Below are 15,046 nucleotides of genomic sequence, written 5' to 3' on the forward strand. Positions count from 1 at the left end.
CTCTTTTTTTATTTTTTCCATCATCCCCGACCTCAGTGGGCCGTGCTTAACGACGGCATGGGTGTGTTATTGGTGCATGGCCGCTCACTGTTGTAGAAATTCAGCGAGGCTGCCGGTCAGCCGACCAATCGCAAACCGAGGTGTGGCTCCGAGGGGCGTGGCCGCGGCGCAGGGGGCGGCGCTAGAAGCGGAAGTGTGTCTCGGCTGATCTCTCGCTGTCATTCGGCCACGGTCGGTTTACAGGAGAGAGGGGCAGCCAAGAAGCACACAGGAATCGGCTGGCTCTGTAGGAAAGACAGTTAGCGAAGGAAAAATATACTGAAGTCAAACGAACAATGAAACCGATCGAATAAGGCTTGTGAAAGAACCGCGGCCGAGTGTATTTCACACATTGCCACGTTAACAAAGCTCTTTGATTATACGGTCCAGATTAGAGGCAGCGGGATAGAGAGCTGTGTCATTGAGCAGGCAGGACACGTCAGGAGAAGGGAGAGAGAGAGAGAGAAAAAAAAAAAAGCTGACCGACTGCACTGTACGAGTCAGCTATCAAATCGCCGCTGAAAAGCTTTGCCTGACGTACTATATTTTTCTTCAAGGACACCACCTTGTTCTCAACCCGAGGGAAGGATCTCGACAAAGACATCGCCGAGGTCGAAGGTGGTGATCAGAAGGTGAAAAGAAATTTTACTCGCCTGTGTTCAAGCTGTCCAGCTAGCTAGCATTTCTGCTAACGGTTAAATAGCTAGCTAGCTAGCTAACGTTAGCAACGGATGAGAAATGTTAGCTGGCCAGCTAACGATTTAAACCGCTCGGCTGTCGACTGTTAGCTCAAGTGTAATAATGAACAATAATGTGTGATACTCTTCGACCAAAGTGAGTAAGTGTTTGACTTATATCTGATAAATTTGGAGGTTGGACTCTCTATAGACTCCTGACAGCTGTCAAAGAAGGTCGAGGGTTTTTCTTCTGAACATTATGTTGGTTTATTGTTAATATACTCAACACTCATTAGTGTTTCGTGCTGCTGTGTTGTCTTTAAGGTTACACTACGGGTGATTAATTGTCTGTCAGTTGGTCTGCGTTAGGAAACTGTCTCCAAATGGAGAATGTGTCGGCTCGACACAGCAGTGTTTCCAGCTATATTGGTGACTGCCAGCAGCTCAGCTGTAGACTTACAAGCTGGCAACGTCACGGGGTTATAATTAGCTAAAGATGTAACGTTAACTGGTTGGCTTTTCTCAACTGTCCAGACTTATAAGGGTACATTTTTCAGTGGAAGAATGAGCTCATTCGTGACAATTTCATGTGAATATTATATGTCTAAGAGTGAAACAGACCCAGCAGAAAAGCAAGATCTGTTCTGTCATTAGAAAATGTCAATAGCCATCACCTAGTTGTTTCTAAATCCCTTGATCTATATTGGAATGAGAGAGGCTGACTGCTAACTCAGTGCATGCCATCCTGTGTGCTCTTCTCTCAATAGGACCAAACGATCACGGGATAGCATTTGTGTGTGGGGGGAGAAAACAAATGGGGGATTACGGGTTTGGAGTCCTAGTTCAAAACAACACTGGCAACAAGTCTGCATTCCCGGTCCGAATCCACCCGCATCTGCAGCCCCCACACCACCACCAAAATGTGTCGCAGAGCCCTGCTGCTTTCATAAACAGCACCACAGCCGCAGGGAATGGCACCACGGGAGGCTCTCCCTGGCTCTTCCCTGCCTCTGCCACCCACAACAGCGTGCAAGACGAAATCCTGGGGGGCCCAGAGAAGCCCAAAGCACAGCAGCAACAGGAAATGCAAGAAACGCAAGAAAAGCAGCAGCAGTTGTCCCCTGGGAGTCACCAGGAGGGTGGAGGTGGTGGTGGGATCATTTCAGAACTGGAAAAAGCCCGGTCAGAGGAAGCCAAGACAGACAGCAGCGTGTCAGAAGGAAGTAACGGAAAGGAGAAGCAGCTACGTCTTGAGTCTCCTGTCCTGACAGGCTTTGATTACCAGGAGACATCTGGTCTTGGTGGGACTGGCCCAGTCCAGTCCAGTACAACCTCGTCATCGCTTACTGGCTTCAACAACTGGTCAGCTGCCATCCCGCCGGCGCCATCAACCATCATCAATGAGGACGTCAGCTTCTTCAACCCGGCGTCTGCCAACAATGGGCCCCTGCTGTTCCAGAACTTCTCACACCACGTCAGTCCAGGTTTTGGTGGGAACTTCTCTCCCCAGATTGGACCAGCGGCAGCCTTGTCCCAGCACCACCCCGCTCCCCCGCCACACCCCCACTTCCAACACCCCCACAACCAACACCAGCAGCATCGACGCTCACCGGCCTCTCCACACCCTCCGCCGCCCTTTCCGCACAGGAATCCGGCTTTCAGCCAGTTGCCGCATTTGTCTAATAGCCTGAACAAGCCCCCGTCCCCCTGGGGTCCAGCCAGCTACCAGAGCCCCTCTCCCTCCCCCGGCTCCTCCACCTCCTGGAGTCCCGGAGGAGGCTATGGTAGTGGTGGCGGTGGCTGGGGAGGGTCTCAGGGCAGAGATTATCGCCGAGGGCTGAACGGCGGGATGACCCCCATCAACTCTATTTCTCCATTGAAGAAGACCTTCCCTAACAACCACGTGGCATCCCAGAAGTACCCTCGAAACAGTCCTGCAGGCTTCAACCCCAAATCCTGGATGGATGATGGAGTCGGCCGCAGTGATAACATCTTCCCCTTTCAGGTCAGTTTGCCTATTATAGTCTCACTGTATGATTTAGCAATTATGCTGGAATACTATTCCTTTTATTAACACATTGTGCTGTTTATTCTATATGCACATTTGTGTGGACATATGCTGTCTGAATGATTAAACATCTGTGGTTCATTTATGTTAGCTGTTAATTTTATTACAGTATGTTTTATATCTGCTATTTTTAGACGGGGGGAAGGGCATGGATTTACATGATGCATTTATTACCGTATTAACTTAGAAATCAGTCGTTGGGTGCTGTATTTCCACAGCTGTATGTCCCTGATGATGACTAATGTGGCTCTGTCACTGCAGTGGTGTGTGCCACATATATGGGCTGGGGGTGCTGGAGGGAGGAGTGGGGGAGGCATCGTGGATGGAGAGAAAAAGACGGGGCGAAGGATATGGTAATCGGAGACGGAGGTTATAAATGGGGAAAGCGATCGCGGGAATGAGCGACTGAGATTGACAGTCTGAGACGTAAAGAAAAATGTTGATTCACTGGTGATCAAGAAGACATCACCATGAGATTTATTTTTACTCTGGCCAGAAACAAACCAAAAGAACCAACAGAGGTAGTACTGTAGATTGATGGCCCGGGCCTAATGCCTAATGATTTTTCAGGATTACGGCTTTATTAATCACCCAGGTCATGGCTGCCATAGCCTAGCAACTCGTTTTCAAAATGCCAACCTATTTGTAGTCTAATTTTGAGTCCACACACAATGAAGATAGCTCAAATAATTGCATTATCACACGTAGGAAACAGCCGATAGGATTGATGGAAAGAGCTAAAGGGAGCATGGAGATAAATTCATTTTATTGATCTGGCTCTTGATTGATAGTCGTTCGGTTGAAGAGAGGAAGGTTACTAGAGGCCCAGCTAGTCCTGATGATCTGATGAAAGGTTTCTTTAAGTGCTGTGCATATCCTTAGCCCTCTTACCTGTGGACAGTGTTCCTTCTGCTCTGTTAAATCAACTCCTGGTCAGTCATACAGTAAGTACTTGGTTACCATCGGTTCCCAATGTCATCTTCAATGGAGCAGCAGATAGTATTAAATTGTCTGAGTGATTGCTCGCCTTTGTAGTTTCAGCAGTCTGTCAATAGCCTAACAGCATTACTAATCGGCCTTAGAGACCACCACTGAGTGAGGGGCTACTTCATTGCCTGGCCATGCCCATCCATGGGGCGAGTCAAAGTCATCATCTCTATTTTCCTTAACGCATTTGCTTCCTCCAAAAGAGCAAATTACCCCAATTTCAAAGTTAGAAAGTGATGCTTGCCCTGACCTTTTCAGGTATTTCCTTATCTGCACGTGCAATTAATGACTCGCATTGCACCACAGGCCAAACAGTACCACACAGTAAGGACGTTGTTCTGACATGTCCTGACATGTCTTGAGCATTTTTTTGCTGAGTAAGTAGCAAAGCTTAGCTCTGAGCAGCTATTTATCATTAGCTAAGAGCCTAATTGCTGTTGATAGTCGTGGGATCAGGTTCATATCAGACCTGTTCTAAATGATTAAGGCCTCAAACTTGTTAATATTTTGGAGTCGTATTGTGGTCAAATCAACCCCTACGAGCAGCATATATCATTAAAACTGCCCAACTTACTTAGCAACAGTGAATGGGTACAGATAAATAAAAAGGCTGTAGATGAAACTAGCACTTAGCTCTGTTAGCGCAGTCTCTTTCATCTGAATTGTGACTCTGCGTCCATTTTGAGCAGTAGAGAGGCCCTTCTGTTACAGATTTAAGCTAAAGCTAGCATTACTGTAGCTGCTGTATGTTGCCAGATCAGCCAAAGTAGCATTGTCCTCCTGCCCTCTTGATACTGCAAGGGCAGATGGAGGATGGGCGCAGAATGGCCTTACTGTGTGTGTGTGTGTGTGTGTGTGTGTGTGAGACTGATTATCTACGTATAAACCATTTACAAAGAACAATGACTTGGTTATAAAGGCCTAGATTAGAAAAAATGTTAAGATGGCTGTTAAGAAATTAAGATGTAGCCTACGTTGACAGTTAACCCTTAAACTATTTGACTTGTAATTGATATTTTTAGAACTGCTGGATGAGCTCCCCGACTATCAGTAGGTTTTTAAACCATACAATACTTGTTGTCACAGCAAATATCTCTACTAAGACCTCTGCTTCTCCTCTAGAATATCTGCTCTCTGCTCCCGAATCTATGCATGTAGGGAGAAGTGAGACTTGGCGTGAATGCAAATGTTTGCTTAAGCAGATTCCTTTTTTGCCTCACTTCGAGCTGCTAAATGTGGATCTGCATCGTTTTGCCCATTTTCACAAGTTCCAATGACATCTGAATTAATTTGGCTTCTAAATATTGCTTCATGTATAAAGCAACTTCCAGGAAGCATTTAGTCTGTTTGCTTTGGAAACTAGGGTTTGACCTAACTAAGGTGTTTGTTTCCTGCTTATGAACCATATATCTTTGTTTTTCTGAACTGCAAGCTGACAGTATTGTTCCACCCTCTGTAATTGAATTGGAAAATGTGTCATTTTGGTGCGAGCATATAGATCACGTTGCAGCGTCGGAGCTGTCACTGTAGAAACCGCTGTTGAATTATTACACAGCCAACCAAGTGTCAAGTTTACTCGTCAGAGATCGACTCAGTGTAGTTCAATCTTTAAGATCTGTTGGCTGTTAGGTTGTTGTCTTTTCATTCAGTCCCATTTTATTGACTTTGCTGAAGAATTGCTGTAGCCAAAACCAATAGAACAATGGCTTAAAGAAAAACTCAAAAAAGGTGCTTGTCGAGATCATGCACTGTTCAGATGACTGATGACACATGCTGACTTACACAAGGCGCCCCCAGGTTTGGTAAGTGCAATACTGTAGCTCCTGTAACTCTGAACTAAACATACCCCATGAGGAACTGTTGTCACAATGTTTCACTCTGAGCCTACTCCAGCTGCCTCACATAGTTTACATTTTAACACTGACACAACAGATGAAGGATCAGTGGCTTTTGCTCTCGCCCTCCCATTGTTCTTGTACAATCAGTTAGTTCGTCACACTGTTACTTTCTTTGTATCCTTTTGGATGAGATGTGATTGTACCACATGACTCTACATAGACGAGTAGTTGACTCCCATAAAGTAGCACGTGTATAACATTTGCAGTTAGATGCTCTTCGGCGGATAGGAACACACTTTTCTGCCCATTTACATGGACGTCGTGGTCTTGTGATCGCCTCAGGCCATCGCGTTCATTTGTGTGTACATGAGCAAATGTGGAGATACAATTTAAGAACAAGGTTGCGTGCCATTTGCTGGATATTCTATTCAAAGTGGTGTACAGCAGCATGGCACACAGAGGGAGAAAATGTTCCAGTACTTTGGCTGTTGCTGCAGCAGGCAGGGGCACTGCTGTATAAGAGCAGCTTTAGTATTGGGGATGGGCTTCAGGCCAGGCGCACTGCTGCTAACTGCTACGTAGTACACTGGCAAGCTAGTAACCAGAAATTTTTACTGAGATGCCAGAAAATACATCCCCTTTTCATTCTTTCTATCCTTCCACCGATTAGCTACACAAACTTGAAATGGAGGATTGTGGGGGGGACTGCCCCCAGTAGAGAGATGCAGTCCCTGCCCTTCCGGTGTCCTTCGTGGTACCTTATTTTGGCAAAGATATGTATGGTGGTTAATGTCGAGAGATACATGATTTTTTGAGCCCATGCACTCATTACGCAGTACACAATTACATATATGATGTCAAGAATGAAAGTCAAGAAGGCCAGTTTGTTGTAAAGATGGCGAGTATTTAGTTTTCTGTGACACCGCTAGTGAACACATCATCTTGCATAATATACGTCACCAACACCAACATGACTGTCACATTGGCGCAGAAAAAGTATGAACAATCACAACAAATCTGGCTGCTGCTGCAGTTAGCTGAAAGGTGAGTTAGCCGGTTTTTCAGCTAGCTAGTATACAAAACTGGCTCTACAACGTATTTATGTACGACGTCACATACATGACTGCTGGATGTATAGTCTTTCTTATTACATATTTCTAAAGTCTTATTCCTCAACAAATTTTATGACAACTGCGACTTTCTCAACATTTAAAATTGTCTTTTAAATTGACAAACATCATGTGTGTAAATCATGGAACAATTAAAATCAAATAAAAAATGATGTGTCTCTCACCATTCAGTACCATACATATTTCTCTGAAATAAGGTCCCATGGTTGTCCATTGGAAGGGGAGGGATTTTGCCTCTCTATCCCAGCTGAGAGGCAAACACCATAAATATGTTGACAGTCAATCAGAGAGGCAGACACCATTTCATGCTTACAGTCACACCAACTGTTCAGCTAATTTAGAGTTGCCAGTTAAACCTAACCTGTACTTCTTTGGACTGTGGGAGGAAACCTTTTCCTTGTTCTCTAATTCCTTGACTGTGAAATCCAAGGTCAGAGGCCTGCTGTTGTGTCAGGTGTACTGGGCAGCTTGGGATTGGTAAATTTGGCCAGTGAACCTGCAGGACCTGTAGGCGGGTAAGCCAGGACAGGATATTGTCTCAGTAAGCTACTTGGGTAACTGTTGGTCACAGCTCCCTCCTTACTGTTTGTGTAGCTTAGATACGCTGGAGCCTATAACAGTGCTGTTATATGAAGGTAGGTTATTAAACCACCTTCAGTGGAAACAAATGTTGAGCACCTGTTGTCATACTTGAGTATTTTGGCTCTGGAAAACTTAAGGATTGATACAGTTATGGTGCATGGTTTGGCAGGAGACTTCCATAGTGAGCAAGCCTTGTTCTTTTCAGGTAGCTTTCCTCCCCATATTCATGATGTGTGCATGAATGTCTACAAACAAACACTCTGAGCCCTTAAGCCCATAAAGCCTGACGTTTCAGCCATTACCCCTGGTCCTTGTGACACTGGTGTTAAATGAGAGAAAGGTTTTTTTAGACTAATGAGTGGCCTGAGCTGCGCTGGCAAGCACATAACTCTGCTGCTCATACAGCCTCATTGTGCCCTTCTCACACCCTTGACAGACGCTCTGAAACAGGAAGAAAGAGAGCTTGCGTGCATGTGTGTGTATGTGCACATACCCATGTGTGCACGAGCCCTAATTAGTCCCTGGACTGTGTCTTCTGCACATGTGTCTTAACAAAGGAAGAAGACAAAGCAGAGTCTATGTGGAAGTGTCATATTGTATTTAGTCTAGCTCATTGCATGCAATAAAGGAGTCGGTGCAGTCTAATCCCCTAAGCAGTGCAAATACTGTCCGGAACCCCTGCCTCTGTCACTCCTGTTACGCCCCAAATGCACACATACACACACCATTCAGCCAACACTGGGTAATAGGTTGTTTTTGACAGTAGGGGGTATTTAATGTCATAGCAGGTCTTTGAAATATTTTGACCAGGAAGAAACATAATCGCAAGCATCAAAAGCTCAACCTGCTTCCCTTTCCTGTCCTCCTTTCTTCTTTTTGTATTTCGCCTTACCTCACTGCGAGTTCGCCTTCCCACTCTCCATCATCCCCCCCGTCTTTCATCTGCCATTTTCCCCTTCCCTTCTTTGCTCTGAGCTTCCTCTCTCTGCCTGATGTCTCGCAGATGTGATTAGAGGCACACAAAATCAGGAAAGAACGGCAACAATCCCACCAATGAGTCGGAGGTTGATGTCGAAATAATCTCCAATCTGTAAAAAGAAACCTTGCACCTACTGTATAGATCTTTACCTTTCTTACCACCCTGTCACTTTCTCCTCTCTTTCACCCTCCCTCAACTTCCAATTTTCATTAAGGGGCAGGTGACATGGAAGATTAATGTTTGAATTAATCACCCACAGCATGCTGTATTTAATCATTCTTTACATCCATACATGCCATCAAAATATGAAGGAGGTTGCCCTGCCTGGTCTGGTGTGTGATGCTTTAGATTCAACCCTGTTTAGAGTTAAGAGGCTGTTGCAAACAATCTAGTCCATTTTGTTATTTCAGCCTTTTCACTTAACAGTTAATCAGATGCAGCCCTCAAAGGTTTAATTTTGGGAATGTTGGTTATGTGAAATAAACAAATCAGGTTTATTGGATTATTTCATCGTTGATTAATCTGTTATGTATTTTCTAGATTAATAGATTAGTTGTTTGGTCTATAAAATGTCCAACGCCAAAGATGACAATCCTCAAATGTCTTACCAAAAGAGTTCCCTGCCATGGGAGAGTAAAGAAACAGGGAAATATTCACAATTAAGAAGCTGGAATCACACCTTTCGTTGTTGATTATTTTAATAGTTGACTGCTAATCGATTAATCAATTAATCGTTGCAGCTCTACTAATTTCAGATTCTTATGCTTCTATGACAATGAAATTCTGCTGGTTATTCACAGCGGTTTTTGCTCAGTATCGACATCAGCTGATAAACCATGCTAAGAAACTATGCTAAAGGTCATTCCCCTCATAAGGAGAAACAATTCCAAGAAACAAAACTAAATGAATTTACAGGCCATGCTTATCTAATCTAATGTGCCCAAATCGGAGTTCCACGCCTTCAACAACAGCAATGGGGATGATTCCATCATCTGATTTATTTGATGTGTGCACAGCCTCTGATCCCGTGAGCGCACGTGTCCTTTTGATGATTTCAAATTTGATGATGCTTTCACACTACCAGCAAAATCCTGGTACATGTAGGTCAGTTCAGTACACATTTGTTTATTCAGAGTCAAAAGTTCAGAAATGGCGACAAGCCTCGGTAGAACGGATCAATCCATCATGCTGGTATCGACGGTCATGATAGAAAAGGGGTGTGTCTCGCTTTTTAAATCCTTTTAGTTTTAACCAGACTGCATCGTGCTTATTATATTTTAACTGTTTATACACTGAGCTACACTTCACTGTTGCCTGCAAATAATAGTGTCGTGCTGTGTCTTCTATGTTTATACCTCTGGCCTTGGGTCAGCGTGGGCAAGCTTTCATAGATACACAGGATGTGGACTGCACTATAAATTGTGTGTGTCTCGCCTGCAGCTAGTGTGTGTGTGTGTGTGTGTGTGTGTGTGTGTGTGTGTGTGTGTGTGTGTGTGTCTCTGTCTCTGGAGGTGACAAGCAACCGTGACACTGTGTGTGTGTGTGTGTGTGTGTGTGTGTGTGTGTGTGTGTGTGTGTGTCTGTGTGTATCAGCGTTTATCTGTGCACGCCCCACAATCTGTCAGGGATGAGTACTTTGCTGGTCAGCTGGCCAGTTGTTGAGAGAGGACGCACGAATCTGATGATTAATCACCGCCTGCACCGCTCCTGGCTAATGCTTAGCAACTGCAGAGCACCGACCAGGCGTCATGTCCATCTCAGCCACAAAATGAACTCCCATTCTCTTGAAACAATTTAATAGGATTACAATGCGATACCACAGCTGCTAAAATAAAACAAGGAGATGATACAGTAAAAATACTGCACCTTTCTGCTACCTATATTTGTTTGTGTGCTTGCCTATGCTAGGATATACTCACCAGTGGTGTATACTTCCCACAGTAACCAGTCCTTCACTTTGTCCCGCTTTCTTGTCTTTGAATGTTTGGTTTAACTGACCTAAAGCAATACCCTAAGTCCACATAAGATACTGAGGCGGATATGAGAAAATAGCCGACACAGTCTGGCCTCCATCCCTGTGTTGATATTTGTTTTGAGGGAGAGCGTGTGCACTGGGTGTGTTCTTCTTACCATGTCATGTCTGTTTTAGCATGCTCCTTCAGTCAGTGTGGGAAATCTGCACCAGCCAGGATTGCTGGTAAGATTTTGGCTACAGCTGGGAAGTTTGGCTGTTACCACCAGCCAGTGTGGCTGACGTCCAACCAGGCTCTTTGGCTGATCAGATAGTAAAAGTAGCTATTGGATTTTTGGGAGCCACAGCAGACACCAGACAGTAGATAGAAAAGTGAGTTTCCCGTCCGACCGACCCTTGGTCATGTGCCTCACTGACGCGGCATGTCTGTTTTTCTGAACCCGTTAGCATTTGACCCCTGCGGAGTTCATGGTGTAATGTAGTATACTATAAGCTTCTCTTCCCCTCAGGAGGTTTTTCTTTCAGACTGTTCTCCGCAGACATTAGCCCGCAGTTTGACCTGGTTAGTGGATAAATACTGGAAAGGTAAGGCATGGCTGCATTTGTTTGGAGGACAAAGTGGTGAATGGCTGTACAAATAGGTTACTTACAGGTTGACAGACACATTGGCTAATTCTTGTTGTGCAAGGCCGGCTCATTATCAGTCAAGCTGAGGCCAGAGCTGCTCACACGCTGTTGGTGTCAGGAGGTTTTTCAGGCTTTTCAGGAGAGGTGAATTCAACATAAAAATGGCACATTCATCATCAGCACTTTATTCCAATTGTTTAATGTAAATGTGTCATTTTTAACCCGGCAACATCAGCCCACAATTGTCACCTTTCACTTTATTTTTGCTTGAGGATTAGTGACTTCAAGTCTGCCCAATAGACAAATTACAACTCTTTATCAATCAGACCTCATTGTCAGCTGTTACCACACGTGACTGGATGAACGCACCACTGGCTTGGCTGACGCCGGTTTTTGCTTCTGGTTTTCAAACTTGTATAAACATGGCAGCTCTTCACATGCACCCAATTAAGTTGCTAAATAAAGGTTAGAAGCTGTTGCAGCTTTTTAACACCCTATTGTTCACAAGATTAGTAAGCTTCAAGAGGTTGTGTGCCATGTCACCAACTAAAGCCTTCCTGATTGGTCGGTCGGCGTCAAGTCATGCTCAGTCAACTCTAAAGGGGGTGATTTTCAGACTTAAATCTGATCGCAAGAACTGAGCCTGAAGAGATGTTCTGATACTTCAGCTAGCTCTCTTTCTCGATAGGGAGGTTTTTACTGGTGTTAAATTGCTTGTTTGTGTTTAAAAAAATTGCTGCTTAGAGTTCTGTTTTGACAGTATCTCTGCAAATAGTCAAGCAATGGTTTCTACACTTGATATTTCATTGTTTTGTCTTTTTTCTTTTTTGTTACAGCTGTAGCGGTTGATACAATAAATATGATGCACAAAGGAAAAAAAACTTTATTTGAGTCGTGACCAGACAAAAAAAAGAACGCATCGTGACTAAACATTTTAGTCATGATGCACACCGTACTGGACAACAACTTGTAGCCAGAAGAGTCACCGGCTCTGTGTGGTGTGAGATCGCTGACGCATAAAAGAGGAATAGAAATCTTTTTTTAAGGTATTTCTGCTTTTAAGGTGGCACGCATATGGAGTTCTGACTGGGAAAAATGGGGAAGAGACAGAGGAAGGAATGAGACAATCCCGTGATGTTAGGGGCACATGAGACCTTCAGTGCCAACTTTGAAAAGTAAACAAGACGGATTTCATATTGTGTTCTTCAGCAGCGTTGTCTTGTGGTTATTTTGCATAGAAGAGACCCAGAAGAGTTGATCAGTTTGTCAACAAGTTGTTGTCAGCGGCTGCATATTTTGTTTGGTTGAGGTGGAGTCGAGACAGAAGCCTTATCAGCATGACACTTGGTGTGTGTGTGTGAGTGTGTGTTTGCGTGGGCACGTGTTTTTCTGATGTGTGCGCATATTTTTTGTGTACACAATTTATGGGTGTTTACACACATAGAAATATTTCCAGTATGGCTGGTATGCCAAGGACGCTCTTGTTTTAGGCAACAAAGCTGTCTGTCAAGAAAAGGCTCGGCCCCTGCTCAGATCTACTGCTTGTTGTATTGTTGTCTTCTATTTTGCTGAGAGTTTACAGCTTAGTTAGTTAGTCGTTTAAAGGTGCACTATGTAGTTTTGGGAAAGAAATTTAATCAGAAGAGAAAGATCCTCATAGACTGATTTTTTTTTTTTAATGCCTAAACAAACTGGAGTCGAGGCTCTAAGAGAAAGAGAAATGTATGCTGACAACAAAAATGAGATTTAAATAACAAGAGTTTGTCTTATAAAAAATCCTTGTGTTACTCTAACATTTCAAACACCTGTGCCATTGAGAGGGTTGTTTGAGCTCCTGTTTGGTGGCTAGAAAACCAAAACAGGAGACTGAAAAACAAACACTGGCCCTGAAATAAAATCTTTTTAATAAGGTTGATCCAACTTCCTTTTTATCTCAGTATTTGCTTGGAGAATATATTAGCGAATCACTTGAGATTCCAGTGATGCTTATGGGAAACTAGGGCCCTCTTCTAATTTGTTTTGTTTGTCACTGCTGCTATTTAGGCCAATGCCAGAAGTGTCAGAATCTTAAAGTAGGAGACCAGCCTGCATTTATATCCCCTTTTATGGAAGCAAGGAAGAAAGTATTTCACCTATTGATACAAATGAAGTGACCTGTCATGTCTTTTGTATTTTTCTCTGAAAAGAAGAGAATGAAGAGAAATCCATCATAAATAACAGAGAAAGTATCTGCTCCTCCTTTATTCATCTGCTGAATGTTCAGGCTATGTTTAGTAGAGTGTGTAGCAGCCAGAATTGCAAAGCAGTATATTTTCTTGTGTAAATGAACTTCAATGCTGTCTCCTCCTCGTGTGTGTGTGTGTGTGTGTGTGTGTGTGTGTGTGTGTGTGTGCTCGTGCTCTTTGGCCATCTTAGGTTAATTGAGGCAATGCTACATTAAAAGATGTAGATAAATCTAATTGCTCCTTTTGCTCCTGTGGACCTGCTGGTCAACTGTTCAAAGAGGCTCGGAGGAGGTGAAGAGAAGTAAACAGTGTTTCTCTTGTTTTTTCTCCTCTCTTTAGGAACGCACCAGGTCATTCGACAGCTTCAACATGAACACGCTGGAGAGCTCCCTGATCGACATCATGAGGGCTGAGCAGGACACCCTGAAAGGTGATGATGTCACCTGTCACTCAATCACACAAAACACTCACCAGACAAGTAGAAGTGCTGCCGTTATCATTTTACACTCTGTTACAGGGTATTTTTAGCACAGGTGGGATGCACAGGTGGAAGTAATTGTCACCACTCGCATGCTTAAAGTTATGACATATTCCCATACATGAGTAATGCATGATTATTAACACTAAGGGTGCACTTATTGTTTAGCGCCCAGTCTTCATCCATAGTATGCGTCAGCTCACTTAAAATGAGTTCAGAATAGGCCTGTGCAATATGACGATATACATCATATGATTATAGAAAATCGTCTCTTGTTTCAAAGCATGCTCTGGAATTGATAGTGGAATTTGTAACTATGATACATTACCTTGAAAAACTGATATTCAATACCATTTTCGGGACCACACAGAGAAATTGACACAACATTGAGGGCATACAACTTGAGATCTTTTCAAAAGATAAATATAACGAGTCTCTAAAATGACATTAAGTTGCGACTCTTCTTTTCTTGGCTTGCAGAAGAGAACAGCAGGATGACTGTAGTGAACATTTGATAGAACAGGTTTTTTTTTTATGGAAGCATTTATTTTTTTTCTCTATAAAAATAGTGTGAGTGAGTCAAATCGTTGTCGGAGAGAAGAGAGTGTATCGATGCTGCAGAAATCAAGTATTGAAACAGTTTCAAATATTCAAAATCAATATGTTTAAAATCATCAATATATTTGACAACAATATTCTATCGTATATTTCATTTTGTACTCTTTACAACAATATCTTTTGTCATTTGGACAAAGCTTTATGTTCTTCTGCCTGACACTAGCATGAAGGCAAGACAAATGGATGTGGAGGAGCGTGAACATGACACAAAACGGGGTAATTCTGAACCTTAAAGGGCGACTACTCCCGGTTGGACTTGGATTGAGAAAATAGTACTTTGTAAATTATCTTGCAGACTGGTCCCCACAAAAGACTCGAACCTACTAATCTCTTTCAAATAAGATAAGATAAACTTTGTTATCTCCCAGGGCCAATTCGTTTTTCAGCCAGCAGTGAACAAAAACAATAATCGTCACACACACACTGAAGCACCCTCAATCAACACACAGGAGGGACAGAAAATGATATGAGGCTACGCAAGAATTATGTCAAACGGTACTGAGAGAGTCTATGGATGAGAGCCACAAGAGTGCAGTCGAGTGCCCAAAACAAACCAGACGTTGCAAGAGGCTTTTGCCAGTGGCACCTTTTTAGAGTTTATACATTAATATTTTTCCATTCTGTCACATACCTAATTGAGAACTTGCAGAAATATTCAAAATCAAAGGAAACAAATAATTAAATTGAAGTAAATACCTTTTATTTTTAGTGTATACAAGTCAAAATGTGAAAGGCCTTTTCGTGTGGTCCTTCTATAAAAACTATTTAGCCACCGAATTGACAGAAAATGTGCTATATTGTAGCTATCTTGATATGAAAGGACCTA

At 43.2% G+C, this 15,046-nt stretch overlaps 1 protein-coding gene across 1 annotated transcript in view; it reads left to right on the forward strand.

Annotated features, from left to right (window-relative positions):
* Positions 1 to 220: 220 nt before the first annotated feature.
* Positions 221 to 15,046, forward strand: part of cpeb4b (cytoplasmic polyadenylation element binding protein 4b) — a 31,047-nt gene continuing 16,221 nt past the window's right edge. Inside the window, exons 1-3 of the mRNA XM_073479079.1 lie at positions 221 to 671; positions 1,484 to 2,721; positions 13,464 to 13,554. Of these exons, the coding sequence (XP_073335180.1) occupies positions 1,531 to 2,721; positions 13,464 to 13,554 (1,282 nt within the window). The 5' untranslated portion in view covers positions 221 to 671; positions 1,484 to 1,530. The remainder of the gene's footprint in view (positions 672 to 1,483; positions 2,722 to 13,463; positions 13,555 to 15,046) is intronic.

This window comes from Pagrus major, chromosome 13 (assembly GCF_040436345.1).
Source record: "Pagrus major chromosome 13, Pma_NU_1.0".
In the NCBI taxonomy this organism is placed as follows: Eukaryota; Metazoa; Chordata; class Actinopteri; order Spariformes; family Sparidae; genus Pagrus; species Pagrus major.